Here is a 27,778-nt window from a genome sequence, read left to right on the forward strand (position 1 = left end):
ACACAGGGGGAAAGTTTTGCATTATTTTTTTTTTTAATCAGTGTACCTGTATCCTTGGTGATGGTGGCAGGAACTGGGCTCGTATCCTCAAGGCCGGTTTTCACTATACAGCATGGCTGCACGCCAGCGTCATGTTTGGTCGGACAGTTTTTCCTCTTTTAAATTGTATTTGTATAAATCATGTAAAAAGTGAGGTTTTCACCAAAAAAGTTGAACTCTATGTTTTCTACAAAGACTTACTCTACAGAATGGTTGGTTTAATGGTTTCCATGGAGATTTACCCTTTTTCAGTGGATGATGTACAGCCCTCAATGTCACGCTGTCGTGCTGCATGTGGAAAGAAGCTGATTGGTTCAATTAACCACTTTGGTTTGTGGCATTTAGTGGTGAATGTAGCACCCAACTTATCACTATCCACCACAAACACGCCACTACTCACAAAAACACCACATGGTTTACTGCACTTGGCAGGTTGTGAGGAGGGTTTTGAACATGTTCACTTGCTTTCACTTGTCGTGCGGTTGCCCCTTACATGCCACTAACTGGGCCCACACACACCTTCTGTGTGAGAGGCTGGAACGCACTAGGTCACTGACGAACTCTGCATCCATAATAAAATGGTGGTGGTGGTGGTGGGGGGGCAGTCAAAGTTGATAAAACAATGACCAGGAAGCAGCAGACAATGCCCAGGTTCTATATGCTATGTTAAACATCACTGAAACCACGTGCATGCTGTGGTTGCCAGGATTGGCAGCGAGTAGTGGTAAATATAGCTCGCCAATGTTTGCTACGCACATGCTTTACCCTCTGTCTATGAGCTCTTCCCAGGCATTTCTGACTTTTAAAGACCAAGGACCCAGAGACATGAACGTCACTGCTTAGATAAGTCATTAAAAGCCTGGCTCTAATGTTTGGTCCAGAACATTTACGAACCCAGAAACTTACCTTATCAAGAGCTGAGTGTAGCCACCGATTCTGCCAAGATAACAGACTGGCGAAAAGATTCTGGCCACCAGAGGGAGCTGCAGTCACCTGGAAAGGGTCCAAAATAATCTTCTCCGAGAATGTCCAGTCAACGCCTGATGTTCAGATTTAAATAGTTTATGCTCCAGGTTTCTTCTTTGCTGCAGTGCACTGCCCCCACTGGCAACATGGAACCTTGTGGAACGAGGGAGGGAAGCGGTCAGGCAGATATGCAGTCACTTCCTTCTTGTCTTACAGGTGGTCAACCAAAAGCTTGTAGCTCTACTACTTCCACCTACTTAACTTGAGTATGATTACGATTAGCTGTTCCACATGAACCTGACCGCACACTCTAATCTTCCACTCTACATAAGATCTGCTTCTCATCATTTCAGGTCATTTCATGAAGACCTTGTACAAGTGTGACGTTGGACGCATTTAATTTCATGAGGTGGGCTTCATAGATAATTGGCAAAGCTTCTGGGGAAAACCTGGTCTTGTTAGGAGAGACGGCATCCATCCCACTTTGGATGGAGCAGCTCTCATTTCTAGAAATCTGGCCAATTTTCTTGAATCCTCCAAACCGTGACTATCCAGGGTTGGGACCAGGAAGCAGAGTTGTAGTCTTACACACCTCTCTGCAGCTTCTCTCCCCCTGCCATCCCCTCATTACCCCATCCCCGTAGAGACGGTGCCTGCTCCCAGACTACCAATAACCAGCAAAAATCTATTTAAGCATAAAAATTCAAAAAGAAAAAAATAATATAGCACCTTCAACTGCACCACAGACTAAAACAGTTAAATGTGGTCTATTAAACATTAGGTCTCTCTCTTCTAAGTCCCTGTTGGTAAATGATATAATAATTGATCAACATATTGATTTATTCTGCCTTACAGAAACCTGGTTACAGCAGGATGAATATGTTAGTTTAAATGAGTCAACACCCCCGAGTCACACTAACTGTCAGAATGCTCGTAGCACGGGCCGGGGCGGAGGATTAGCAACAATCTTCCATTCCAGCTTATTAATTAATCAAAAACCCAGACAGAGCTTTAATTCATTTGAAAGCTTGACTCTTAGTCTTGTCCATCCAAATTGGAAGTCCCAAAAACCAGTTTTATTTGTTATTATCTATCGTCCACCTGGTCGTTACTGTGAGTATCTCTGTGAATTTTCAGACCTTTTGTCTGACTTAGTGCTTAGCTCAGATAATAGTAGGCGATTTTAACATCCACACAGATGCTGAGAATGACAGCCTCAACATTACATTTAATCTATTATTAGACTCTATTGGCTTTGCTCAAAAAGTAAATGAGTCCACCCACCACTTTAATCATATCTTAGATCTTGTTCTGACTTATGGTATGGAAATAGAAGACTTAACAATATTCCCTGAAAACTCCCTTCTGTCTGATCATTTCTTAATAACATTTACATTTACTCTGATGGACTACCCAGCAGTGGGGAATACGTTTCATTACACTAGAAGTCTTTCAGAAAGCACTGTAACTAGGTTTAAGGATATGATTCCTTCTTTATGTTCTCTAATGCCATATACCAACACAGTGCAGAGTAGCTACCTAAACTCTGTAAGTGAGATAGAGTATCTCGTCAATAGTTTTACATCCTCATTGAAGACAACTTTGGATGCTGTAGCTCCTCTAAAAAAGAGAGCTTTAAATCAGAAGTGCCTGACTCCGTGGTATAACTCACAAACTCGTAGCTTAAAGCAGATAACCCGTAAGTTGGAGAGGAAATGGCGTCTCACTAATTTAGAAGATCTTCACTTAGCCTGGAAAAAGAGTCTGTTGCTCTATAAAAAAGCCCTCCGTAAAGCTAGGACATCTTTCTACTCATCACTAATTGAAGAAAATAAGAACAACCCCAGGTTTCTTTTCAGCACTGTAGCCAGGCTGACAAAGAGTCAGAGCTCTATTGAGCTGAGTATTCCATTAACTTTAACTAGTAATGACTTCATGACTTTCTTTGCTAACAAAATTTTAACTATTAGAGAAAAAATTACTCATAACCATCCCAAAGACGTATCGTTATCTTTGGCTGTTTTCAGTGATGCCGGTATTTGGTTAGACTCTTTCTCTCCGATTGTTCTGTCTGAGTTATTTTCATTAGTTACTTCATCCAAACCATCAACATGTTTATTAGACCCCATTCCTACCAGGCTGCTCAAGGAAGCCCTACCATTATTTAATGCTTCGATCTTAAATATGATCAATCTATCTTTGTTAGTTGGCTATGTACCACAGGCTTTTAAGGTGGCAGTAATTAAACCATTACTTAAAAAGCCATCACTTGACCCAGCTATCTTAGCTAATTATAGGCCAATCTCCAACCTTCCTTTTCTCTCAAAAATTCTTGAAAGGGTAGTTGTAAAACAGCTAACTGATCATCTGCAGAGGAATGGTCTATTTGAAGAGTTTCAGTCAGGTTTCAGAATTCATCATAGTACAGAAACAGCATTAGTGAAGGTTACAAATGATCTTCTTATGGCCTCGGACAGTGGACTCATCTCTGTGCTTGTTCTGTTAGACCTCAGTGCTGTTTTTGATACTGTTGACCATAAAATTTTATTACAGAGATTAGAGCATGCCATAGGTATTAAAGGCACTGCGCTGCGGTGGTTTGAATCATATTTGTCTAATAGATTACAATTTGTTCATGTAAATGGGGAATCTTCTTCACAGACTAAAGTTAATTATGGAGTTCCACAAGGTTCTGTGCTAGGACCAATTTTATTCACTTTATACATGCTTCCCTTAGGCAGTATTATTAGACGGTATTGCTTAAATTTTCATTGTTACGCAGATGATACCCAGCTTTATCTATCCATGAAGCCAGAGGACACACACCAATTAGCTAAACTGCAGGATTGTCTTACAGACATAAAGACATGGATGACCTCTAATTTCCTGCTTTTAAACTCAGATAAAACTGAAGTTATTGTACTTGGCCCCACAAATCTTAGAAACATGGTGTCTAACCAGATCCTTACTCTGGATGGCATTACCCTGACCTCTAGTAATACTGTGAGAAATCTTGGAGTCATTCAAAGCGCATTTTAAACAAATATGTAGGACTGCTTTTTTGCATTTACGCAATATCTCTAAAATCAGAAAGGTCTTGTCTCAGAGTGATGCTGAAAAACTAATTCATGCATTTATTTCCTCTAGGCTGGACTATTGTAATTCATTATTATCAGGTTGTCCTAAAAGTTCCCTAAAAAGCCTTCAGTTAATTCAAAATGCTGCAGCTAGAGTACTGACGGGGACTAGAAGGAGAGAGCATATCTCACCCATATTGGCCTCTCTTCATTGGCTTCCTGATAATTCTAGAACAGAATTTCAAATTCTTCTTCTTACTTATAAGGTTTTGAATAATCAGGTCCCATCTTATCTTAGGGACCTCGTAGTACCATATCACCCCAATAGAGCGCTTCGCTCTCAGACTGCAGGCTTACTTGTAGTTCCTAGGGTTTGTAAGAGTAGAATGGGAGGCAGAGCCTTCAGCTTTCAGGCTCCTCTCCTGTGGAACCAGCTCCCAATTCAGATCAGGGAGACAGACACCCTCTCTACTTTTAAGATTAGGCTTAAAACTTTCCTTTTTGCTAAAGCTTATAGTTAGGGCTGGATCAGGTGACCCTGAACCATCCCTTAGTTATGCTGCTATAGACGTAGACTGCTGGGGGGTTCCCATGATGCACTGTTTCTTTCTCTTTTTGCTCTGTATGCACCACTCTGCATTTAATCATTAGTGATCGATCTCTGCTCCCCTCCACAGCATGTCTTTTTCCTGGTTCTCTCCCTCAGCCCCAACCAGTCCCAGCAGAAGACTGCCCCTCCCTGAGCCTGGTTCTGCTGGAGGTTTCTTCCTGTTAAAAGGGAGTTTTTCCTTCCCACTGTAGCCAAGTGCTTGCTCACAGGGGGTCGTTTTGACCGTTGGGGTTTTACATAATTATTGTATGGCCTTGCCTTACAATATAAAGCGCCTTGGGGCAACTGTTTGTTGTGATTTGGCGCTATATAAAAAAAATTGATTGATTGATTGATAATTGTGGACACCATTGAGTTAAGTCTCTGAAACCCAGTGTACACAATAACACAAAGACTTCATGGCTCATGACCAGTCTTACTCCTGCAAATTATACCTCGTTAGCATCTTGCACAAGTTTGGGGATAGGTTCTGCAATGCAGGGTAGGGCAAGTATTACCCCTGTTGGTTGTTGTATATGTATATAAATTTCTTTGTCTCGTGAACACACCCACTGCCATCTCTGTGAAACACTTGCTTAACCATTTTGCCTGCCTCCTTGGTGTCACCAGTTCCAACATGTCAAGTCTGGGAGCATGTACTGCGCATGCATGGCACCACTTAGCCACCTTGGGTCTTGGATACCACACAGGTAGACAACTGCTCTATTCCCCATCTGTATGCAGCACTCTGCATTTAATCATTAGTGATTAATCTCTGCTCTCTTCCACAGCATGTCTTTTTCCTGATTCTCTCCCCTCAGTCCCAACCAGTCCCAGCGGAGGACTGCCCGTCCCTGGGCCTGGTTCTGCTGGAGGTTTCTTCCTGTTAAGGGGGAGTTTTTCCTTCCCACTGTCGCCAAGTGCTTGCTCATAGGGGGTCGTTTTGACCTTTGGGGTTTTTCTGTAATTATTGTATGGCTTTTGCCTTGAAATATGAAGCGCCTTGGGGCAACTGTTTGTTGTGATTTGGCGCTATATAAATAAAATTGATTTGATTTGATTTCATCTCAAAAGTAGCCACCATCTATCTGCTGAAGTTTGGGTGTCTCCTTGGGCTTCTCCAGTCACTTGGGATCTTCAACACTCAGACACCTATGTGCTGGCTCATGCATAGAGAAGGTGCCTATACAGACACTGAATTGAAATAACTGACCACTTGGTTTGCTAAACATCCCTAAAGTCAAAGCCAGTACCTGTGCCAGTTTTTGTCCAGTCCAATCCCACAGTATGTGTTCTGTGGAGTCAGGGTCAGGATGTTCGGTCACATTTTTTCCAACACAGTCATATCCTTCACCTCAGCGGTGTTTCTCCTCCTGCCTGCACAGCTGCCATCAGTGACATCCTGAATACTTCACTGCACACTCCAATTTGTATGCAATCCAGTTTCGGCCCATAATTTTAGTGTTTGATCGACATGTGCATGTTGGTCAAGAAGACGCCGACGTGCAGCAATGTGGAGTAGAAAAAGTGAAAACTGGCTTTTACCTGTGCATAAAAAGAAAGAGAAATAAAAAAGACCGTCCATTTAGGAGAAGCATCCCTGGATTGTTTTGTTTTTTTTTTAACTCCTGTTTAAAAATCAAAAATACTTTTTTTGTTCTTGTACAGCAGCAGGTGTCAGCTGGGACACGAGGACTTTTCAATGCATGCTTGTTGCACTTATTTTCCACCCAATAGAAGATAATTCTGATTTTAAGAAAGTTTTCTTTGGAGGAGGAATTTAGTTTGTGTAAATTTTTAGCCACATTCGTAGCACCACTACAGTGTTTATTAAAGAAAAACATGGGTTGGGCCTTGAAAAATGGCTACTGTACCAGCGAGGAGGTTAATCTGTATGTTGTAATGCCTTTACCCGCTTTCCCCCCCACTGCCTCACTGCCACAGGCAGCTCATTGTCACCCACAGAAGCTTGTGTACGATGAGAACAACGCTGTGTAATGGCTATGCACTCGGTGTTAAAGCCTGAATATTTGGATCATATTGTCAGTATTCTCTCTCTCTCAGCAGTAAAAAAGGCTTTACTGTTGTACAAGCTAATGTTTAGTTGGGAAAAAAGCCAAGGAAGTATTTTTTTCATGCACTGTGTCTTCCCTCAATGCTTTTCCCATATAATGTACAAAAACGTGTGGGGAAAAATAAACAAAGTGTGTTCATCCTTTGAGACATCACTTGTCTTTTCCTTGAGCTTTAAATGTACATTTTTAAGTAAAATAAACAATACTGTAAAATCATGTTCATCTATATATATAAAAGGCAATTATGTATGTGGCACGGTTTGTGTTCGCTGTGCACAGCCACAGTAATTAAACAATCAACACCAAACTTAGTATGGTCACTGGGGCCCTTAGGTTGAAAATGCATGTGTGCAAACACACATACACACACAGTCAGCCTTATATATTAGATCACAACCCGCTCACTGGAGACCTTATTTTCACAGTTCACATGGTACTCAGGTCAGGTAGCAGCATCACACTTTACTTACTACGTAGTAGTGGCCGGTGAGGATGGACTTTAATTAGAATCCGAATGGGCCCGTACGCACTGCATGCAAGTTAAGATGTGCATTTTTGACTTAAAATGTACCTGCTGTGTACAGCATGCAGACTGTCAATATACCTCCCAAGAAGCAGGGGGCGTTAGGTCGTAAAACCCTAAGTGCTAAACATATGAAATGTAATAGAGCTGGGAAAACATTTGCAGAGACACTAAGAACATTATATATCCCGCAGCATTGCCGTGACATGACATGCCATCACCGTTTTATCATGTCGCATGAATGTCACAAATTGCTGTATGAAAATTGATGACAACATACACAATGCAATGCAACTTACCTTACGTTAACTAAAGCGATATGAAATACACAATGACATGGCTAAAATTCTTCTTTATTACCCGTGCATAGAATGAGTAACTCAGATAGTCTATCTATAAAGCAAGAAACATCTGTGTGAGTGCGAGTATGTGGCTTGCATGTCTCTCTGACCGTTTGTCAGATTGGCCTCAGCTTTTGGTTATGGCTTGCGCATGGAACGATGATGTGTGAAATACCAAGTGTTCCAATACTTTTGGAGGGCACTGTATCATAACCTTATGATGAGTGCAAAATGAGAAGATATTGGGTTCACAGACCAGTTAGACGGTGAGTGCCACCTGAAAGTGTTGACGAACTCTGTGAGAGGTAGTCTGGGGAGTTTCGTGAGAACCTGGGGAAAGTCAAAATCAAACTGCAAGTTGCACCTGGGGTCATTCCAAAGTTTTGAAACCTCGATCTGTGCCCTGTGCCACGAAGGATGCTGTGGAAGTCCAGTTGAATAAAATGGAAAGAGGTCATAACCGCAGTAAGTTACAGTGAGTGGGCCTCACCCACCATTAACATTCCCAAAGAGAATAATTTTGTTAGGATTTGTGGGGATTGCAAGGTATCAATTAACCCATGGTTGGAAGTCAATCACTATCCCATTCCCAAACCACAGGATTTCTTCAAAAAACTAGCAGGTGGTGACAGATTATCGAAGTCAGACCTGTTTCAAGCGTATCAACATGTGAAATTGGACGATGATTCAAAACAGTTCTTGACCATAAACACTGATAAAAGCTTACACAAAGTAAATAGGTTTCCTTATGGGGTTGCAAGCACACCTGCTATATTCCAAAAGCTAATGGATCAAGTGTTACACGGGCAGTGATGCCGGTAACGCGTTACTTAGTAACGCATTACTCTAACCACTTTTTTTAGTAACGAGTAATCTAATCACTTTTTTAGTAACGAATAATCTAACACGTTAATCTTTCCAAATCAGTAATCAGATTAAAGTTATTTCTCCAAGTCACTGTACGCTACTATTATTTTTGCATTGTGGGTCGATAGCAGCATTAAACTTGGTCCGTGGGCAGGGGGTCGGGGTTTGACTGAACTGCCCACTTTAAGCGAGCTGTGAGCTTTTCATCCACAGTTTTCTGCAGCAGCTACAACTCATCCTCACCTCTTAAAGCGCGGTGACAACAGCACACCTACACTGAGCTTTACAAAGACATTTTTATGCTTTTTTCTCCTTTATTTAGAATTCTGAGCTGAGCCGCTCCGTATCTGCTCATTAAAAACAGCTGATCCTCCGCGAGGCGTCAACAACTAACACTATTTTCCACTCAAATGCACCTAAACTCTCTTTCTGAGGACCACATGATGTGAAAACACAATAAAACTTTCTTACCTGAAAATCTGGTCATGTTTTCTGCATAAATAAATGTTATCCATTCTTTGTGCTCAAACGCCAAAGCAGGGGTGAATCCAGATGGAATGGGGGCGTGGGACAAGGATGTGCCCCCCCACAACACCCTTAGATTAAAGGTCCAGTTTTGAAGCCTTTTTTTTACTACAAATAATACTACTTATAAAAATAATAATTTCGACAAGTAAAATGTTTAGAGAGAATTTAAATGTTAGAAAAAATGTTAAAAAGAATTGAATAGTTACATTTATAAACAATGTAGGTTAGAAATGGCAAGTTTTACTGTTACAGTGCTGTCAACAGTTAAATATGAGGTCAAGAAAGAGGTCTTTATTTTATTTTTTATAAAACAAGTATTTATTTTCATTGAAGTCAAGAAAGGGTGACTATAAAGTGAGTTTTGGCAAAACAAGTATCATTGTCATGTTGAGGTGGCAGAGGGTTGTCGGCAGCTGGGAAAAGTAACTAAAAAAGTAACTAGTAATCTAACTTTGCTACTTTTACAATTGAGAATCAGTAAAGTAACTAAGTTACTTTTTCAAGGTGTAATCAGTAATTGGATTACTTTTTCAAAGTAACTGTGGCAACACTGTGCACGGGTTAGACAGAGTCACATGTTATGTGGATGACATATTGATTATGGGAAAGGAGCACATGAAAAATTTGGAAGAAGAGCTAAAATGGCTGAAAACTCACACTCTGAAAGTAAACAGTGACAAGTGTGACTTTTTTCAGCACAGTGTGACATATTTGGGGCATATGGTCGATGCTGAGGGTATCCCCTTCAAAGGGAATCTAAGAATTCTGAGGTTGCAGAGACACAGTACCTTTGCAGGTCGTGGAAACTGTTCCAGCAGCATAGACTGGCGCAAGACCCAAAAGGGCAACAAAACCTCCGGATAGACTGAACTTGTGAGGTAAACCAGGTTAATGCACCAGTGTGTGTAAAATAAAAAAAATAAATGGTGCAGAAAAAGGTTTCAGGGGAGGACTATGGTGTCTGAAGGAGACCAGCAGGTGGAGCTTGCTCCTCTAATATAAAAGAGGCTGGTTGACTGCAGCAAGGGAAAGTGGTTGGTGGAGCATGAGAGTGAGCGAGAATAGGTGTACAGCTGTAATAAAACTCGGTGTGTTCTTCATCCTGCAGTCTTTATGTTTATCCTCTGTAAGTTTTTTGTGTAACTTTTTTTGTCTAAAAAAAAAAAAAAGAAAATAAAATGTAAAAAAGAAACAGGAGATATCACATGAATAGAAGAGATCTTGCTGGAATTGGAAACATGAAATGCTAAATGTCGAGTCGACAATGAATCTGGGAACGCTAAAGTGAGAGACAGTGTGCACCGTGACAGCACAAGTTGGTGACTAGTGTGTAAATTGAGCTAGTTTGGCGTGAAAGGGTTAAAATAGGACACCTATGACACAATAATCCTACATACAGGGAACAGCCCTCTCAGGAGTTTTTGGGCAAAGTGCAAATGCAAAGAAAATGTGATGATGTGGTGGAAAGTGGACGTGTTGCGGTTTGTTTATGACCTGGAGCTCAAACATGTTGAGGTGGTTGAGCAGGTGAGACAACGCAGCTACTCTGGTCAGCTGTGTAGGCTAACACTTAGCGACACGGCCTCTCCCATTTGCCTCATCTTCCCTTCTTCACTGAGAACTGAAAAAAAAATGCAACTGCTTTGGTGATTGCAGCCAAAAAGAAAACAGTACACCATTTTTCTATGTGAAATTATGCTGTGTTTGTATTGGGCAATGGGAGCGGCTGTCCTAATAAGTGGTAAAATCCCGCGATATCATGCAAAGCTTCAAACAATACTGCACTGCCCTAATTGCATTAAGATTTTTAGCTATGCTAATGCTCCCCAGAAGCATTTACTGAAAATAAAGTATGAAGGACCTCATTTAGATGGTGAGCACTTTCCAGACATGTGAGAGGCAAATAAAGAAAAATATTTAAAATGGTGGTTAGAGGACCGCAGCTGGTGTCTGGGGGCCAAAGCCCCCCAGAAGCTGAAGATTTTTAGCCATGATAATGCTCCCGAGAAGCATTTACTGAAAAAAAAAAAAGTCTGAAGGACCTAAATGGTGAGATGCTGAAGATATGCATATATGTCCGTGACATATATGCATATTAATAAAAAAAAATACATAACGCAACGCTAAAATACCCTCGGCCATATGAGCATAAAAATAGGAAACAGAATGTGAGCATTTGACTCCTTAGAAGACTCATAGACTCCTTAGCCATCTTTGAACTTGTCCAAGGTCTGTGTCCCAAGAATGCTCCCTGTGAATTTGAAGATCCTGGCAGTAAAGAAAAATTTTCAAGTTGCGTTGCCAAGACTTCTGGTTAGTGAGCCTCTCGCTTGTGTGTTTGGCAACAACAGCTTGTTGTGACACCTCGCAGCTAACCGATCGGTTGTTATGGGCCACTTGCCGTGTTTGTGAAGCATTGTGTGTTCTCCAAAAAGGCGAAAATTAAAAAGCGAAACACTCAGCCTGCGAGTCTGAGCAAAAAACAGAGAGTGACGGACTTCTGCTGACAGGAGCTTCTTTCAGAGACTGTTCATCAGTGTGGTCCCGGTGTGAGGAGAGTGCTGAACCCCTCACACCGGCCATAGAGACAGCACCCGGGCGAATAACAAACTTCGACTGCGGGTGCCCGTCGGGTCAATAGTTACTCCCAGTTGTTATGACGCCTCACGGAGCGGCTGGCTGATTGGGTGTTATGACACCTCACGGAGCTGCTAACAAATCCGTTGTTGTGACGCCTCACGAAGGTGCTAACCGATCCGGTGTTATGACGCCTCACGGAGCAGCTGACTGATTGAAGCTGGATGCCGGTTAAACGATGTCTCCGAAGGTCAACGTAAGTCCAGATTTCTTGTTTCGTTTTGGCTTTGGTGTCCTTTGTTAGTGCCGTGTGACCGGGGCTTTACATTCGTTGCTAGGAAAGTTCAACGACCAAAATACCAACATTCTGGGCGCAATGAGCATGTTTTCACTATTATTTGATTTCTTTGTGTGACTGACATCGCTATTCAAGCATTTGGAAGGCTATTCCTACCTTCACACAACTCCAAACAGAGACCAGAAAGTTTCTTGACAGTTCTTGTTGTTGAACAAAACCACGTCTCCCTAACCGGATAGAGTTGTGACGTTATCCCACATGTGTGTAGGCGCTGCTCTATCGCAACTTGAAAATCCCCCATTGGACTGGACTTATGATGAGCACAGATCGACAGATGTGCGGACGCAAAGTCTTCGCAATACCCGATGGCCATATTTTGGCCTCAGGTAATAATAATAATTAGTGTGTATATGATAACAAGAACCTAAACAATTTGTAAATACATTAAGACAGGAAATTAACATTTAAAAAAAACCACATAATTAACAGGAAATAAAAGGGTTCTTCTAAAAACTGTTGAGGTCTAAGGTTCTAAAAACATGGTGCAGAAAAAGGTTTCAGGGGAGGACTATGGTGTCAGTTGTAGAGTGCCCTTCCAACTCATAGAAACTTTGCTTAATTTATTACTACCCTTGAAAAATGTCAGCTACCTAGTTTATAAACACTACTCAATCTAGAGCCCATGGATCCCCACGGGTAACACGCTGGTAAGGACATTTAATCAGGGAGGCTGAAGCATGCAATCAGCTGAGCTGTTCTGCAGCAGCACAGAGTCCATGAACCGCTCAGTGTCGCTGCATTTGAATGTAAGAGAATGGCGCCATAACATTGCTGGTTACTTTTCACACATTAACTTAAATCTGATCACATGAACATTATACTAAAAACAAAGCTGCATTATTTTGTCTACCCGAACACCAATAATCATTTGTTCCAGCCAAGAGAGGTTCACTCCTCTTTGTTAAATCTTTCTTGACAGGGGGAGAATCACCGGTTCGCCCATAATGACTAAAGAAGTGCCTCATGGGTATTATTGCTGTAACGATTCATCTCTTTCTCACAGCAGGATGGCCAAGTCAGCAGGAAACAAACACTGCCAACCAGATTATAACCTGGACTTGAATTCCAGAATTGTTTTCTTCCACATATTGTGTCTGATGATACTGTATGAGGGAATGGAAGGTACCTGAAAGATGACTTTCTATCTAACAAATGGTTAATTACAGAGAATCCTAAAGTAGAAACACAACATGCATAAGTATCATACAATGCAAACGTATCAGGCACAGTATGTTGATAAAAACCTGAAATGTCCAAACACTTGTATTCCAATACACACACATAGTGCCTTGAAAAAGTACTGAGTGTTTTGGGATTTCCACGTCCCAACAGCCAGGGGCTGTGAGCATGGACCGGGCCGCCGGGCCACCCGCCCTCGACCGCCACCCAATCCTCTCTGCACCCGACCCCCATGGCCCCCTCTGCAGGTGGTGAACCCACAGGAGGGCTCGGAGTGGAGCCGCTGCTCCTCCACGTCGAAAGGAGTCAGTTGAGGTGGCTCGGGCATCTTTTCCAGATGCCCCCTGGACGCCTCGCTGGAGAGGTGTTCCGGGCACGTCCCACTGGGAGGAGGCCCCGGGGAAGACCCAGGACACGCTGGAGGGACTACATCTCTCAGCTGGCTTGGGAACGCCTTGGGGTTCCCCCGGAGGAGCTGGAGGAGGTGTGTGTGGATCGGGAGGTCTGGGCAGCTTTGCTTGAGCAGCTGCCCCCGCGACCCGACTCCGGATAAAGCGGAAGAAAATGGATGGATGGATGGATGGATGTTTTGGGATTTTACAAATTTAATTTGTTTATGCCATTTCAAATACAAAAGTAATTCAGGCTTCTCGATATTAAAATTTCTAAAATTATCCTCAAACTCAAAGCAAATCTCTATAACGTTATAAATTAAATAAAAATATCAAAGCCAAGACAATGAGTTGCATAAGTAATTGTAAATAATCAGTTTTATTGCCAGTTTTCTTCAGACAACTCAGGATATACGGATATATGTACATTTCCAAGACACTGAATATGTCTTGGACTTTATTTACATCAATTATGAAGGAATACAAAAGTTTCTTTCACCAAAACATCAAATCTAGGCTTTCATCTCAAATGTACTTTCTGGCTAATTGTACCTGAACTATGGGGTCTTGTTTTTAAGAAACTCCTCCTCTACACCACTTCATCAGGAAGCTGGATTTTATATTTTTATTTAATTTATATCAAGTTGTAGAGATTTGCTTTCAGTTTGAGTTTAAGGAAGATAACTTTAGATTTGTTTATCTAAAGTTGTGTCACTGTGTGTCACACAGGGGGCAAAATTAAGAGGTCATTTAAAAAGTCCTTCAGAGAGCAAAATTAAGAGGTTACACATTTTATACAGAACAGAGGAGTAAATTACCTGTATTTCTGTCAGCCTGAGCATCTTCAAGTTATATCTCATATCAGCAAACAGAACATGAATCAGCTGCTGCCTCGTTTCATTCATTAAAATCACTGGAGAAACATGTATACGAGGTCTGTGAGAAAAGTATCGTACCTTTTTATTTTTTTCAAAAACTATATGGATTTGATTCATATGTTTTTACGTCAGCCAAGCTTGAACCTTCGTGCGCATGCGTGAGTTTTTCCACGCCTGTCGGTTGCGTCATTCGCCTGTGGGCAGGCTTTGAGTGAGCAGTGGTCCACCCCTCTCGTCATTGTTTCATTGCGAGGAAATGGCGGAATGATTTGGGCTTTTTTTCCATCAGAATTTTTTCAGAAACTGTTAGAGACAGGCAGCTGGAAACCATTCGAAAAATTTATCTGGCTTTCGGTGAAAATTTTACGGTCTTCACAGAGAATAAGGAGTGTTACTACAGCTTTAAGGACGGCCCACAATGGCGCACGGGGCGCCGCGTTCCGAGCCACCATCGAGAGGCAGAAACCACCACATCATTTCTAAACGGATGGCTGTGTGGAGCCGGGACCGTCGTCTACAATTTCTCTGGTTATAATAAGAGCTGGACATCAGCCATTTTCCAGCAGATTTCACTTTTAACAAGAGATTTTGTCATGGAAAGCCGCGCAGAGGCTTCGCGCGTCACAACAGAGCCGCTGATGGAGCAAGACAAAGGAACACCTCCGTTTCGGAGTGCCAGACGACAAGTTGGGACATGTCCAGCTCTCCACAATTTCTCTTATACTCACTTGACTGGTAAGCACTGAAAGCCGAGATAGACATGTCCCAACTTGTGCTCTAACACTCCGAAACGGAGGTGTTCCTTTGTCTCGCTCCATCAGCAGCTCTGTCGTGATACACGAAGCCTCCGCGCGGCTTTCTATGACAAAATCTCTTGTTAAAAGTGAAATCTGCCGGAAAATGTTCTGATGTCCAGCTCTTGTGATAACCAGAGAAATTGCACACGACGGTCCCGGCTCCACACAGCCATCCGTTTAGAAATGATGTGGTGGTTTCTGCCTCTCGATGGCGGCTTGGAGCGCGCCGCGCCATGCACCATTGTGGGGCGTCCTTAAAGCTGTAGTAACAGTCCTTATTCTCTGTGAAGCCTGTAAAATTTTCACCGAAAGCCAGATAAATTTTTCGAATGGTTTCCAGCTGCCTGTCTCTAACAGTTTCTGAAAACATTCTGATGGAAAAAAAGCCCAAATCATTCCGCCATTTCCTCGCAATGAAACAACGATGAGAGAGGTGGACCAGTGCTCACTCAAAGCCTGCCCACAGGCGAATGATGCAACCGACAGGCGTGGAAAAACTCACGCATGCGCACAAAGGTTCAAGCTTGGCTGACGTAAAAACATATGAATCAAATCCATATAGTTTTTGAAAAAAAATAAAAAGGTCCGTTACTTTTCTCACAGACCTCGTATATAAGGAAACCTGAAATAAAGGGAAAATGCTGCTTTTAACAACCTGGACCTCATCTGTAGCATAAAATACGGCCATTGACTCACCAATAGACCAGATGTGTCTTTAGGAGTCCACAGTTCAGATGATGTATTCGCCCCTTTCCCATATCCCATAATCCTTTGCGGCGTCAGACAGGTTCCGGTTTCGTTCGCCGCCGACTCAACTGTGGAAGTTTTAGCAAGCAAAAGATCAGAAGTACTGCAATGTAAGTAGTATCTTCTCTCCTAACATTTTATGTCTTTTAAAACTGTTTACGTGCTTACAAAATGGAAAAAAAAGTCACGGAAATGTTTGTTTACATGGACGATTTTTTTAGCACTGGACTGCTGGGGCCCATCACTGCCCAATACCTCTCTCTAACCGATTTTTTTCAGCCATCCCGTGAATTTACGGTCTACCAGACCGTTCTTCAGCATTATGGGTTTAGTACTCTCAGTTTTGTGGCCAATTTGCACAGTATAGTCTCACTGTCACCCCACTCACCTGTCTTCTTCAGAAATACAGGCGCCACCAATGATGTTTGCATTTTCATTTTGGGCTTCTTATTGACGGAAATATTAATCTCAAAGCAGAGACAGGTGTGTTGAACTACTTTCAAAGGAGAGACAGGTGTGATTAACTATTTTTGTCCCTTGGAGCTGAAGTTGATTTATATTACACTCAACAAAAATATAAATGCAACACTTTTGGTTTTGCTCCCATTTTGTACGAGATGAACTCAAAGATCTAAAACTTTTTCCACATACACAATATCACCATTTCCCTCAAATATTGTTCACAAACCAGTCTAAATCTGTGATAGTGAGCACTTCTCCTTTGCTGAGATAATCCATCCCACCTCACAGGTGTGCCATATCAAGATGCTGATTAGACACCATGATTAGTGCACAGGTGTGCCTTAGACTGCCCACAATAAAAGGCCACTCTGAAAGGTGCAGTTTTGTTTTATTGGGGGGGGGGGGGGGGGGGAGAGGATACCAGTCAGTATCTGGTGTGACCACCATTTGCCTCATGCAGTGCAACACATCTCCTTCGCATAGAGTTGATCAGGTTGTCAATTGTGGCCTGTGGAATGTTGGTCCACTCCTCTTCAATGGCTGTGCAAAGTTGCTGGATATTGGCAGGAACTGGTATACGCTGTCGTATACGCCGGTCCAGAGCATCCCAAACATGCTCAATGGGTGACATGTCCGGTGAGTATGCCGGCCATGCAAGAACTGGGACATTTTCAGCTTCCAAGAATTGTCTACAGATCCTTGCAACATGGGGCCGTGCATTATCCTGCTGCAACATGAGGTGATGTTCTTGGATGTATGGCACAACAATGGGCCTCAGGATCTCGTAACGGTATCTCTGTGCATTCAAAATGCCATCAATAAAATGCACCTGTGTTCTTCGTCCATAACAGACGCCTGCCCATACCATAACCCCACCGCCACCATGGGCCACTCGATCCACAACATTGACATCAGAAAACCGCTCACCCACACGACGCCACACACGCTGTCTGCCATCTGCCTTTAACAGTGTGAACCGGGATTCGTCCGTGAAGAGAACACCTCTCCAACGTGCCAAACGCCAGCGAATGTGAGCATTTGCCCACTCAAGTCGGTTACGACGACGAGCGGGAGTCAGGTCGAGACCCCGATGAGGACGACGAGCATGCAGATGAGCTTCCCTGAGACGGTTTCTGACAGTTTGTGCAGAAATTCTTTGGTTATGCAAACCAATTGTTTCAGCAGCTGTCCGAGCGGCTGGTCTCAGATGATCTTGGAGGTGAACATGCTGGATGTGGAGATCCTGGGCTGGTGTGGTTACACGTGGTCTGCGGTTGTGAGGCTGGTTGGATGTACTGCCAAATTCTCTGAAACCCCTTTGGAGACGGCTTATGGTAGAGAAATGAACATTCAATACACGAGCAACAGCTCTGGTTGACATTCCGGCTGTCAGCATGCCAATTGCACGCTCCCTCAAATCTTGCGACATCTGTGGCATTGTGCTGTGTGATAAAACTGCACCTTTCAGCGTGGCCTTTTATTGTGGGCAGTCTAAGGCACACCTGTGTAACCGATAACCATATTATGATCAGGCAAATAATGTGGCATAGGTTTTAGTATGATTGGAGCATCTTTTAATTTTGACTCCTGTGTTATTCTTCAATTGACCTCTACCTGAACGCCAACTGAAAATTCAAGTGGCCAATCGGTTTTTTCAAGAGTATTGTCTGAGGACTATTTCTGCCAAATTTGATGCTTTTATCACCATTTGCAGGATTCTGCTTTAAATATTCTCTTATCTGCTGCACTATATGGCAGATGGCAGCTCTTTTTATATGTGGTGGAGATCACACAGGTGTGATCTCTCAGAAGTTTGAGTTGACATCTTCACACTTCCACTGACACATTTGATCAGTAAATAATTTTATTTTTATAGTTTTGGTGTCTATGAATGGTCTTTTTTTGTCTGAATTTTGCACATTGTGTCTATGAATAGTCTTTTTTATTTATTTATTTTTTTGTCTATGAATGATCTGTGTCTATGAATTGTCCGGTTACCTTGAAAATGTATTAAACACTGTTTTCCTATAATAATAATAATAAAAAAAAAAACAGATAAAAGGGGGGCAAAGCTCTCGATTTACCGATCGAGCTACGTTCCGATCCTCACCTATGGTCATGAGATTTGGCTCATGACCGAAAGAACGAGATCGCGAGTACAAGCGGCCGAGATGAGTTTCCTCCGCAGGGTGGCTAGGCGCTCCCTTAGAGATAGGGTGAGGAGCTCGGTCACTCGGGAGGAGCTCGGAGTTGAGCCGCTGCTCCTTCACGTCGAAAGGAGTCAGTTGAGGTGGCTCGGGCATCTTTTCCGGATGCCTCGCTGGAGAGGTGTTCCGGGCACGTCCCATTGGGAGGAGGCCCCGGGGAAGACCCAGGACACACTGGAGGCACTACATCTCTCGGTTGGCTCGGTTCCCCCGGAGGAGCTGGGGGAAGTGTGTGTGGATCGGGAGGTCTGGGCAGCTTTGCTTGAGCTGCTGCCCCCACGACCCGACTCCAGATAAAGCAGAAGAAAATGGATGGATGGATAAAAGTGTCGTATTTCCATCCTATAGTTTCCTTATTACAGTGCTCTTTTGTTGCCTGTAACACACATTACACCTCTTAAGTGATGACTGCATTTTTAAAAGATTCAGATATTTGGGGCAGAGCAGAACCTTCTTTGCAACAAATTAACCCACTAATGTTGGAAGCATATGAGAAAAGTAGAAATTCTGCAGGTATTTCATGTGTCTGTAAAGAATTTGTCAAATGAAATGATGTCCAACTCCAGGTGCTCAGTTGGTGTCCAGATAACCAGCTGCAGAAAGACATATCACTGTCAGCTGGACCTAGAGGGATGTAAAAATATGTCTTAGAGTTTATTTTAATGAAGGCTCATGTATTCTATCACATTAGTTCATACATTATAATTAATTAAAGTGACCCACCTGGAGATCTGCTCTGACCAGTGCTGCATAAACACCCTGCTGTTTATTTCACCTGATGCTGAAACTCAAATCCAGGCTCAGTGATCCGGGACTTTAAGGCTTCTGCTGGACTCTACGTCTGCCTTCAGGTAAATACGTTGTGCCCTAAAACATCTTTTAGCAGAACGGGACTGACTTTATTACAGTGCAGGTCCTGATGCACCTCAGAGCTTTTCAGATTGTTCACTGCCTGCCCGTTGGAAGCAAGAGCTAAGAGCTAAAAATGCTACCTACCGTATGTTATCTTAGGTCACTTCTTCATGTCGTCCTCCCACCTCTTTATATTTGTAGACAGCATGATTGTAATGTTGTCTCGTTTGAGCTGCGACAGCTGCTGTTTATGTCTCTAAATCTCATAGAAAGTGGATTCGCGTGAACAGTTTACATGTAAACAAACGCCGGTTCCAGGTCATACTGTAAGTCTCACCCATAATTCACGCAAAGCCCCATGAGGGCTGGGAATAAGGTGGATATTATACCCAAGTTACATACTCATCTTCAAGGAAATGTGAGAGAAATCACAAAGCAAACAACTGATGGTGAACCGAGATCTTAATGCAGTGTTGGACCAGAACCTGTCTGAGTGAAATCTCGCGAGGCGTGTGATTTGGGTTGGGAAATCGGCGAATTCAGGTTCAAATCTGGGTGAAAAATTTTTCTTCTTCTAATAATGTGAATTACAACTTCTTGTTTTACACATCGCCAACTACTGGACAGGAGAGACCTAGCAGTCAATATGTGTCACCGATTTCAAAATGCAGCTTTTCTTTTGCATATGCCGTGACATGTCAGTCATCGGTGTCCAATCAGATTTCAGGGGAGTTCAGCGCAACTCCAGCCTCCGCTCTAGCTCCACCCATGTCAGGAAGTGTTCAACATTTGACATTTCCTGTTTCACTGTGGACTCAAAATTTGGCACTTCCTGTTTCAGTGTGAACTTGCCACTGAGTTCCTGTGAGATTCCATGAGATCTCATCTGTCGATCCAGGAAGTGTTCAACACTCCTGTTTCACTGTGGACTAAAAATGTGGCACTTCCTGTTTGAGACTCCCTGCACCATGAGCAAGCTTTGTGCCGCTACGCGTTGCTTCGCTCATTATTTATGCATTATATCAAAGTGGACCATTACTTACAGTGCATCCAGAAACTATTCACAGCGCTTCATTTTTTCCATATTTTATGTTACAGCCTTGTTCGAAAATGGATGAATTTTTTTCTCTAAATTCTACAATTCAATTCATAATGACAATGTGAAAAAAGTTTGAGCTTTTTGCAAATTCATTCAAAAGAAACAACAAAAAACTAAGAAATCACATGTACATAAGTATTCACAGCTTTCGCCTTGAAGTTCAAAATTGAGCTCAGGTGCATCTTGTTTCCTTGAGATGTTTCTACAGCTTAATTGGAGTCCACCTGGGGTCAATTCAGTTGACTGGACATGACTTGGAAAGGCACACACCTGTCTACATAAAAGGTCCCACAGTTAACAGTGCATGTCAGAGCACAAACCAAGCAGGAAGTCAAAAGAATTGTCTGTAGACCTCCAAGACAGGATTGTCTCAAGGGACAAACCTGGGGAAGGGCGTTAGTCAGGGAGGTGACCAAGAACCCGATGGTCATTCTGTCAGAGTTCCAGCATTCCTCTGTGGACAGAGGAGAACCTTCCAGAAGGACAACCATCTCTGCAGCAATCCACTAATCAAGCCTCTATGGTCGAGTGGCCAGACTGATGCCATTCCTTAGTTAAAGGCACATGGCAGCCCGCCTGGAGTTTGCCAAAAGGCACCTGAAGGACTCTCAGACCATGAGAAACAAAATTCTCTTGTCTGATGAGACAAAGATTGAACTTTTTGGTGTGAATGCCAGGCATCATATTTGGAGGCAAGCAGGCACCATCCCTACAGTGAAGTGTGGTGGCAGCATCATGCTGTGGGGATGCTTTTTAGCGGCAGGAACTGGGAGACTAGTCAGGATTGAGGGAAGATGAATGCAGTAATCTACAGAGACATCCTGGATGAAAACCTCCAGAGTGCTCTTGACCTCAGACTGGGGCGATGGTTCATCTTTCAGCAGGACAATGACCCTAAGCACAGCCAAGATATGGAAGGAGTGGCTTCAGGACAACTCTGTGAATGTCCTTGAGTGGCCCAGCCAGAGCCCAGACCTAAATCTGAGTGAACATCTCGGGAAAGATCTGAAAATGGCTGCGCACCGATGCTCCCCATCCAACCTGATGGAGCTTGAGAGGTGCTACAAAGAGGAATGGGTAAAAATGCCCAAAGATGCATGCCCCAAGCTTGTTCATATTCAAGACTTGATTTAACTGCTGCCAAAGGTGCATCAACAATATATTGAGCAACAGGGCCACAAAATGTGGGTGACCAGGAAGCACTTAAGTTATGGTTAGGAGAAAAGCGTCCCATTTTCGCGACAAGAGCACGGAAAAAAGTGTGGGCATTCCTCAGGGATGTGTTCATGTATCCATGGACTGGGTGTGGAGCAAGATTGTGGAGACCAACGACTTACACAGCAAAATCACACTGTCAGTGTTAATTTAACACTGGTGATTTTGCTGTGTAGGTGCTTTTGTTGGCGATAAAAGGTTTACTGACCTCAACTTCGACGACAACGCTGTGATCTTTGTAGAAACAGTGGATACTCTGATTGCGGTGCTTGAGAAGCTGAATAAGGAGATGGGAGTGCCTTGTTTACAATTGGCCCGAATCACGATCCAGGGTTTCCATGACTTCCTACACTCAGGCTACAGAAGGACATCTACAACCCCTGGCAAAAATTATGGAATCACCGGCCTCGGAGGATGTTCATTCAGTTGTTTAATTTTGTAGAAAAAAAGCAGATCACAGACATGACAAAACTACAGTCATTTCAAATGGCAACTTTCTGGCTTTAAGGAACACTATAACAAATCAGGAAAAATAATTGTGGCAGTCAGTAACGGTTACTTTTTTAGACCAAGCAGAGGGAAAAAAAATATGGACTCACTCAATTCTGAGGAATAAATTATGGAATCACCCTGTAAATTTTCATCCCCAAAACTAACACCTGCATCAAATCAGATCTGCTCGTTAGTCTGCATCTAAAAAGGAGTGATCACACCTGTTACACCAAGTGGACTGACATGAATCATGGCTCCAACATGAGAGATGTCAATTGAAACAAAGGAGAGGATTATCAAACTCTTAAAAGAGGGTAAATCATCACGCAGTGTTGCAAAAGATGTTGGTTGTTCACAGTCAGCTGTGTCTAAACTCTGGACCAAATACAAACAACATGGGAAGGTTGTTAAAGGCAAACACACTGGTAGACCAAGGAAGACATCAAAGTGTCAAGACAGAAAACTTAAAGCAGTATGTCTCAAAAATCGAAAATGCACAACAAAACAAATGAGGAACGAATGGGAGGAAACTGGAGTCAACGTCTGTGACCGAACTGTAAAAAACCGCCTAAAGGAAATGGGATTTACATACAGAAAAGCTAAAAGAAAGCCATCATTAACACCTAAACAGAAAAAAACAAGGTTACAATGGGCTAAGGAAAAGCAATCGTGGACTGTGGATGACTGGATGAAAGTCATATTCAGTGATGAATCTCGACTCTGCATTGGGCAAGGTGATGATGCTGGAACTTTTGTTTGGTGCCATTCCAATGAGATTTATAAAGATGACTGCCTGAAGAGAACATGTAAATTTCCACAGTCATTGATGATATGGGGCTGCATGTCAGGTAAAGGCACTGGGGAGATGGCTGTCATTACATCATCAATAAATGCACAAGTTTACGTTGATATTTTGGACACTTTTCTTATCCCATCAATTGAAAGGATGTTTGGGGATGATGAAATCATTTTTCAAGATGATAATGCATCTTGCCATAGAGCAAAAACTGTGAAAACATTCCTTGCAAAAAGACACAGAGGGTCAATATCATGGCCTACAAATAGTCCGGATCTTAATCCAATTGAAATTCTTTGGTGGAAGTTGAAGAAAATGGTCCATGACAAGGCTCCAACCTGCAAAGCTGATCTGGCAACAGCAATCAGAGAAAGTTGGAGCCAGATTGATGAAGAGTACTGTTTGTCACTCAAGTCCATGCCTCAGAGACTGCAAGCTGTTATAAAAGCCAGAGGTGGTGCAACAAAATACTAGTCATGTGTTGGAGCGTTCTTTTGTTTTTCATGATTCCATATTTTTTTCCTCAGAATTGAGTGATTCCATATTTTTTTCCATCTGCTTGGTCTAAAAAAGTAACCGTTACTGACTGCCACAATTTTTTTTTCCTAATTTCTTATAGTGTTTCTTAAAGCCAGAAAGTTGCCATTTGAAATGACTTTAGTTTTGTGTCATGTCTGTGATCTGCTTTTTTTCTACAAAATTAAACAACTGAATGAACATCCTCCGAGGCCGGTGATTCCATAATTTTTGCCAGGGGTTGTATATACGGTGAAAATGTTTAACTTGTAGAGACATCTGCAGTGATATTCATGCCTATGGGTCCTTGCCCTTTGAGATTCATAGACACTTGGACAAATAAGCTCACAAAGTCATGAGGTCGCTGGACAGAGGTGTTCGGCAATGCAGATCTCCTTGCAAGAGAACAAAGATTAAAGTCTTTAGGATGCTCATACTTCCCACCTTAAGTCATCTTGACACTTGCACAAATTTGATCCCTGCATTGCTGCACAATCCATTGTGCCAATGCGTCCCTCTTCTCTCATTGCTCCCAGAATCACAGAGAAATGATCTACAGCTACAGGTTTTCTCGCGCACGTCACATTGTGTAGAACGCATTTGGAATCTTGTCTCAAAGGTAATTATATACTAATTTATATTGTAAATGGATTGGTAAAACAGTTGCATTTTCATTCCTTCTTATGAGTTAGATAATGTATCTGTAAAGTTATGTTTATTGTAGATGTAACATCTCATAATCGTTCAGATGTGCTGCGTGCAGTGACATGCAGTGTTTCTGAATAGGTTGCGTAATGTTCACGACTAGTTCATGCAAGTGGCATGAAATTAATGAGTGTCACAAATTTTGAACATTTAAAAATTTTCTTTGCGCACTGGCACACAGCCGCACACAGTTTATGACGAATTTACTCATTGGCGTACCAGTGCGGAGATCAAATTAGTACAAGTGTCAAGGTGGCTTTACTATATAGTTGAGACAGTTGTACACCAACTAGTGGCTTAAGGTGATAAGTAGGTCTCTTCAACTTGTCCTTGGGCATCACTGGAATGACTTTGCATCAAATAATCTGCTACTTTGGGAGAGTCAGCTGAGGAGTATCACGTACATTGTGAGGAAGCATCGGCTACAACATTTTGGCCATGTGGCTCGTTTCTCTGTACACAATCCAACATGTACCGTTAACGCTTCAGTGTCGAGGACCCACGTGGCTGGAGAAGGACTAGGGACACCTACAGTTCACCTGACTGTGGCAGATCGAGGATTATTTTTGAGGTGAGGATGGACCAGTTGTCTGTCTGGGTGAACTAGGGTGGCTCTATAGTGTGGTGGATGTGGTGATGTGCTGCACCTTAACCTGTTTAGAGACTTGACTCTAAATACTTGATTCTTTGTACCTTTGTGGGTGGGTGTGTCAAAATGTATGTAAATCCAAGACACTTCCATCCTCCTGCCATGTTTTCACAAAGCAAATCTGACAGATACAATGTTTGTCTTTAAAGAACTTTATTTACATGTCCATATATATAGTAGCATTGTCAGGTTTGATGATGCAGTTGTGAAAATACCTCTTTGCCTGTGTGGCCCAACAAATAAAACAGAAGAAAAAAAATCATATTGAGAACGAAGATAAATCACATCCCCTGAAAGCTGCAGAGGTTCCTGTTGTGAGTCTGAAGTTTTCTGTCTTTGTGGTTGTTGTGTTCTGTTCCAAAATGGTTTCCACTAAAAGCATCTGCATCGCTCTGGGGACAGTTCAGAGGTCTGTTCTGTCGTGTTTGGAAATAATACAATCATGTAGCTGCTGAAGCACTGCGCCTCCTAACCCAGCGTGGCCTGTGCCGGACCGGGCCAGTCCAACTGGGGACCTTCAGTCCCCACCTGCTGGAGCTCGTATCCTGTCATCTCTGTCTTTTGTCTCTTCATCTCTGCCATCCACTCGATCGCATCTGACTGAAAAATCCCAAAGCTAAAAAAATATGTTTTCTTGCTAATTTTTGTTCACTACAGAGGTTTTGTTATTTATTTTTTTTAAAAAGGAGAAAAAACAAAAAAGTTCTTTGGAGAAATCTCACAACTGTGCAGCTACAGACTAACCTGCGTTCACAAAGCATAAAAAACAAAGTTCAGTTTGTTTGCTTTTTTTCCAGAGATGTGACTTTGTGCCTCTTTGCATTTCTCGCTGCCTCGCGTTTCTTTCACAAACGTTAACAAAACAACAAAGTACATGTTGAGTGTCTCTTTGTTTCCGCCGGTGACACCTGTCTGAGCCGCTTACGCGTCTTTCTCAGTAGATCACTTCATAGACGGTGGCCTTTTTGTCCCCTGAGCCAGTGACGATGAACTGGTCGTCGGGAGAGATATCACAGCTCAGAACAGACGACGACTCTTTCGACTGAACATGGACACAAAGGCAGCCACATTAGCGAGTCACAAAAAAGGAGACACAGTCGCTGATGTATTCTTGGAAATATTTTAGCTTGTAGGATTTGTTTGGAGATTCATATTTGCTCATATATTGCTCATATGAACACAGCATTTTTTTTTTTGGCCTACCTGGAATATGCTGGAGCCATAAGGTGTCCGCCACGCATTCAGGAGGTTATCTTTGCCTGTGCTCACGAACCATTTACCTACAGGACGAAACAGCAGATAAAAGTCTGCTTAGCAGAGATATGAAGAAGCTTTTATAAAGAATGAGGTGAAAAGCGCTGAACTGCTCCTGAATAATGAGAGAACTATAGATTTGTTCAGCTGCCTGCAGATTAAACGCCCTCAGGCTGCGTGATGTAACCAAACCATCAATCTCCTACGTGTGCACGTGTGCATGCATACCACAGTAAGCGAACTTAAGAGAGAGAACGCAGCTCTCGTGGAGGTGCAGCTGGTATTTGTCGGGTTTAGAGACGTGCAGGACTTCCACGTTACTGCTCTCCATCCCCACAGCCAGCCACTCGCCTGTCGGACAGTAACCCAGAGAGAAGATCTGGAGAGGCAGAGGGGGAAAAAAGGTTTTAATCAAGCAAAACAGATACAGAAGAAACTGCTGTGAATACGGTACCAGGGCTCCAAATGATATATTGGTTGGTAATATCGGCTGATATGCCTTTCATCAACATATCGGTATCTGAGTTATTTTTACTGATATGAAAACTTAGTTAACAGAATAAACAATGCAAACCCCCTCCCCACCCGCCAAAAAACGCAGACTGTTAGAAATGGTGTCATTATGTAGTTTCTCCAGCAGAGGCCGGTCTGATGGCATTGTTTACAATGGTGTCAAGCATGGCCAGGACCTCCATCACCCTTTGGTCACATGAGCCACAACACAGAAGAAAAGCGACAAACTGACATTCATTTTCAATCAGAGTGGGTATATTACAGTGAAAAGACACAAGTGGTTACTTTGCTTTCAGCTCGGTGGGGCCCAAAACAGACGAGGTCTATTTAGTGCAAATGTGACTGCCAATCAGAGAAAAAGCAGTGTGATGTACAGTGGTTGGTTGTTGGTTATACTTGTATTTATTCACAGTGAAGTTCATGTTTAAACTGTGAAACATCAAGACTCAATGACATTTTTTTATCATAAGGGTTTGATAACAAAACATAAGGAATCACTGCCATTTTTGTGTATATATTGAAATATGTATCAGTACTGTAATTTTTTTTACTCTCTAATACTGGTGTCATACTGGCTCCCCAAAAATCCATATTAGTCAGGCTCGAATTAATATAACTCCAAATCAGAAGAATAAAGTAATTATACATACACTCTCCAGCCACAACCACAGAAGCCTAGAATTCTTTCAGAGCTATCATGGGTGTCTTCCCTCAGTAGTCTCCTTCCAGCACGGTCACTCAATTTTTGAGAACTACTTTCTTAACAAAGGTTTAGTGTACAGTACCATATTGTATGTATTTCTTAATGGCAGATGCAAATTAAGTCCAAGACAAATAGTGACTTGGAAATGTTCATGTATCCATCCCCTGACTTGTAGCAAGATAACTGGCTGTAAAAGGGATGCTTTAATCCTCAGAATAAATTGCCCCAACTCAATTTTATCTGAAATGATTTGCAGGCCTCGAATGCAAGAATGGATGTATAGGAACAAATACAATTAAGTTAATATGAAATATTTTTGGTTCATGCCATCTGCAAATGAAACAGAAGGCAAAGTAAATGTAAGAATCACTGCAGGTTTTTT

General features: G+C 42.4%; 1 protein-coding gene and 2 long non-coding RNA genes across 7 annotated transcripts in view; 1 reads left to right on the forward strand and 2 right to left on the reverse strand.

Annotated features, from left to right (window-relative positions):
* Window positions 1–24: 24 nt before the first annotated feature.
* LOC117518604 lies at window positions 25–17,283 on the reverse strand. Its single transcript, XR_004563029.1, has 3 exons — window positions 17,272–17,283; window positions 9,071–9,073; window positions 25–818 (listed from the first exon to the last, which is right to left on the reverse strand). It is a non-coding gene; the product is annotated as an uncharacterized LOC117518604 (long non-coding RNA).
* On the forward strand, window positions 7,664–27,716 carry LOC117518603. The gene is made up of 3 exons (XR_004563028.1): window positions 7,664–7,774; window positions 20,730–20,738; window positions 27,697–27,716. It is a non-coding gene; the product is annotated as an uncharacterized LOC117518603 (long non-coding RNA).
* The window catches only part of tle2a (TLE family member 2, transcriptional corepressor a), a 147,812-nt gene continuing 145,096 nt past the window's right edge, over window positions 25,063–27,778 (reverse strand). For all 5 annotated transcript variants that reach the window (XM_034179779.1, XM_034179778.1, XM_034179777.1 and 2 more), the window contains exons 18-20: window positions 26,409–26,559; window positions 26,130–26,206; window positions 25,063–25,968 (exon numbers count right to left, since the gene is read on the reverse strand). In XM_034179779.1, the coding sequence (XP_034035670.1) occupies window positions 25,861–25,968; window positions 26,130–26,206; window positions 26,409–26,559 (336 nt within the window). In that variant the 3' untranslated portion in view covers window positions 25,063–25,860. The remainder of the gene's footprint in view (window positions 25,969–26,129; window positions 26,207–26,408; window positions 26,560–27,778) is intronic.

The sequence above is a fragment of the Thalassophryne amazonica genome, chromosome 10 (assembly GCF_902500255.1).
Source record: "Thalassophryne amazonica chromosome 10, fThaAma1.1, whole genome shotgun sequence".
NCBI lineage: Eukaryota > Metazoa > Chordata > Actinopteri > Batrachoidiformes > Batrachoididae > Thalassophryne > Thalassophryne amazonica.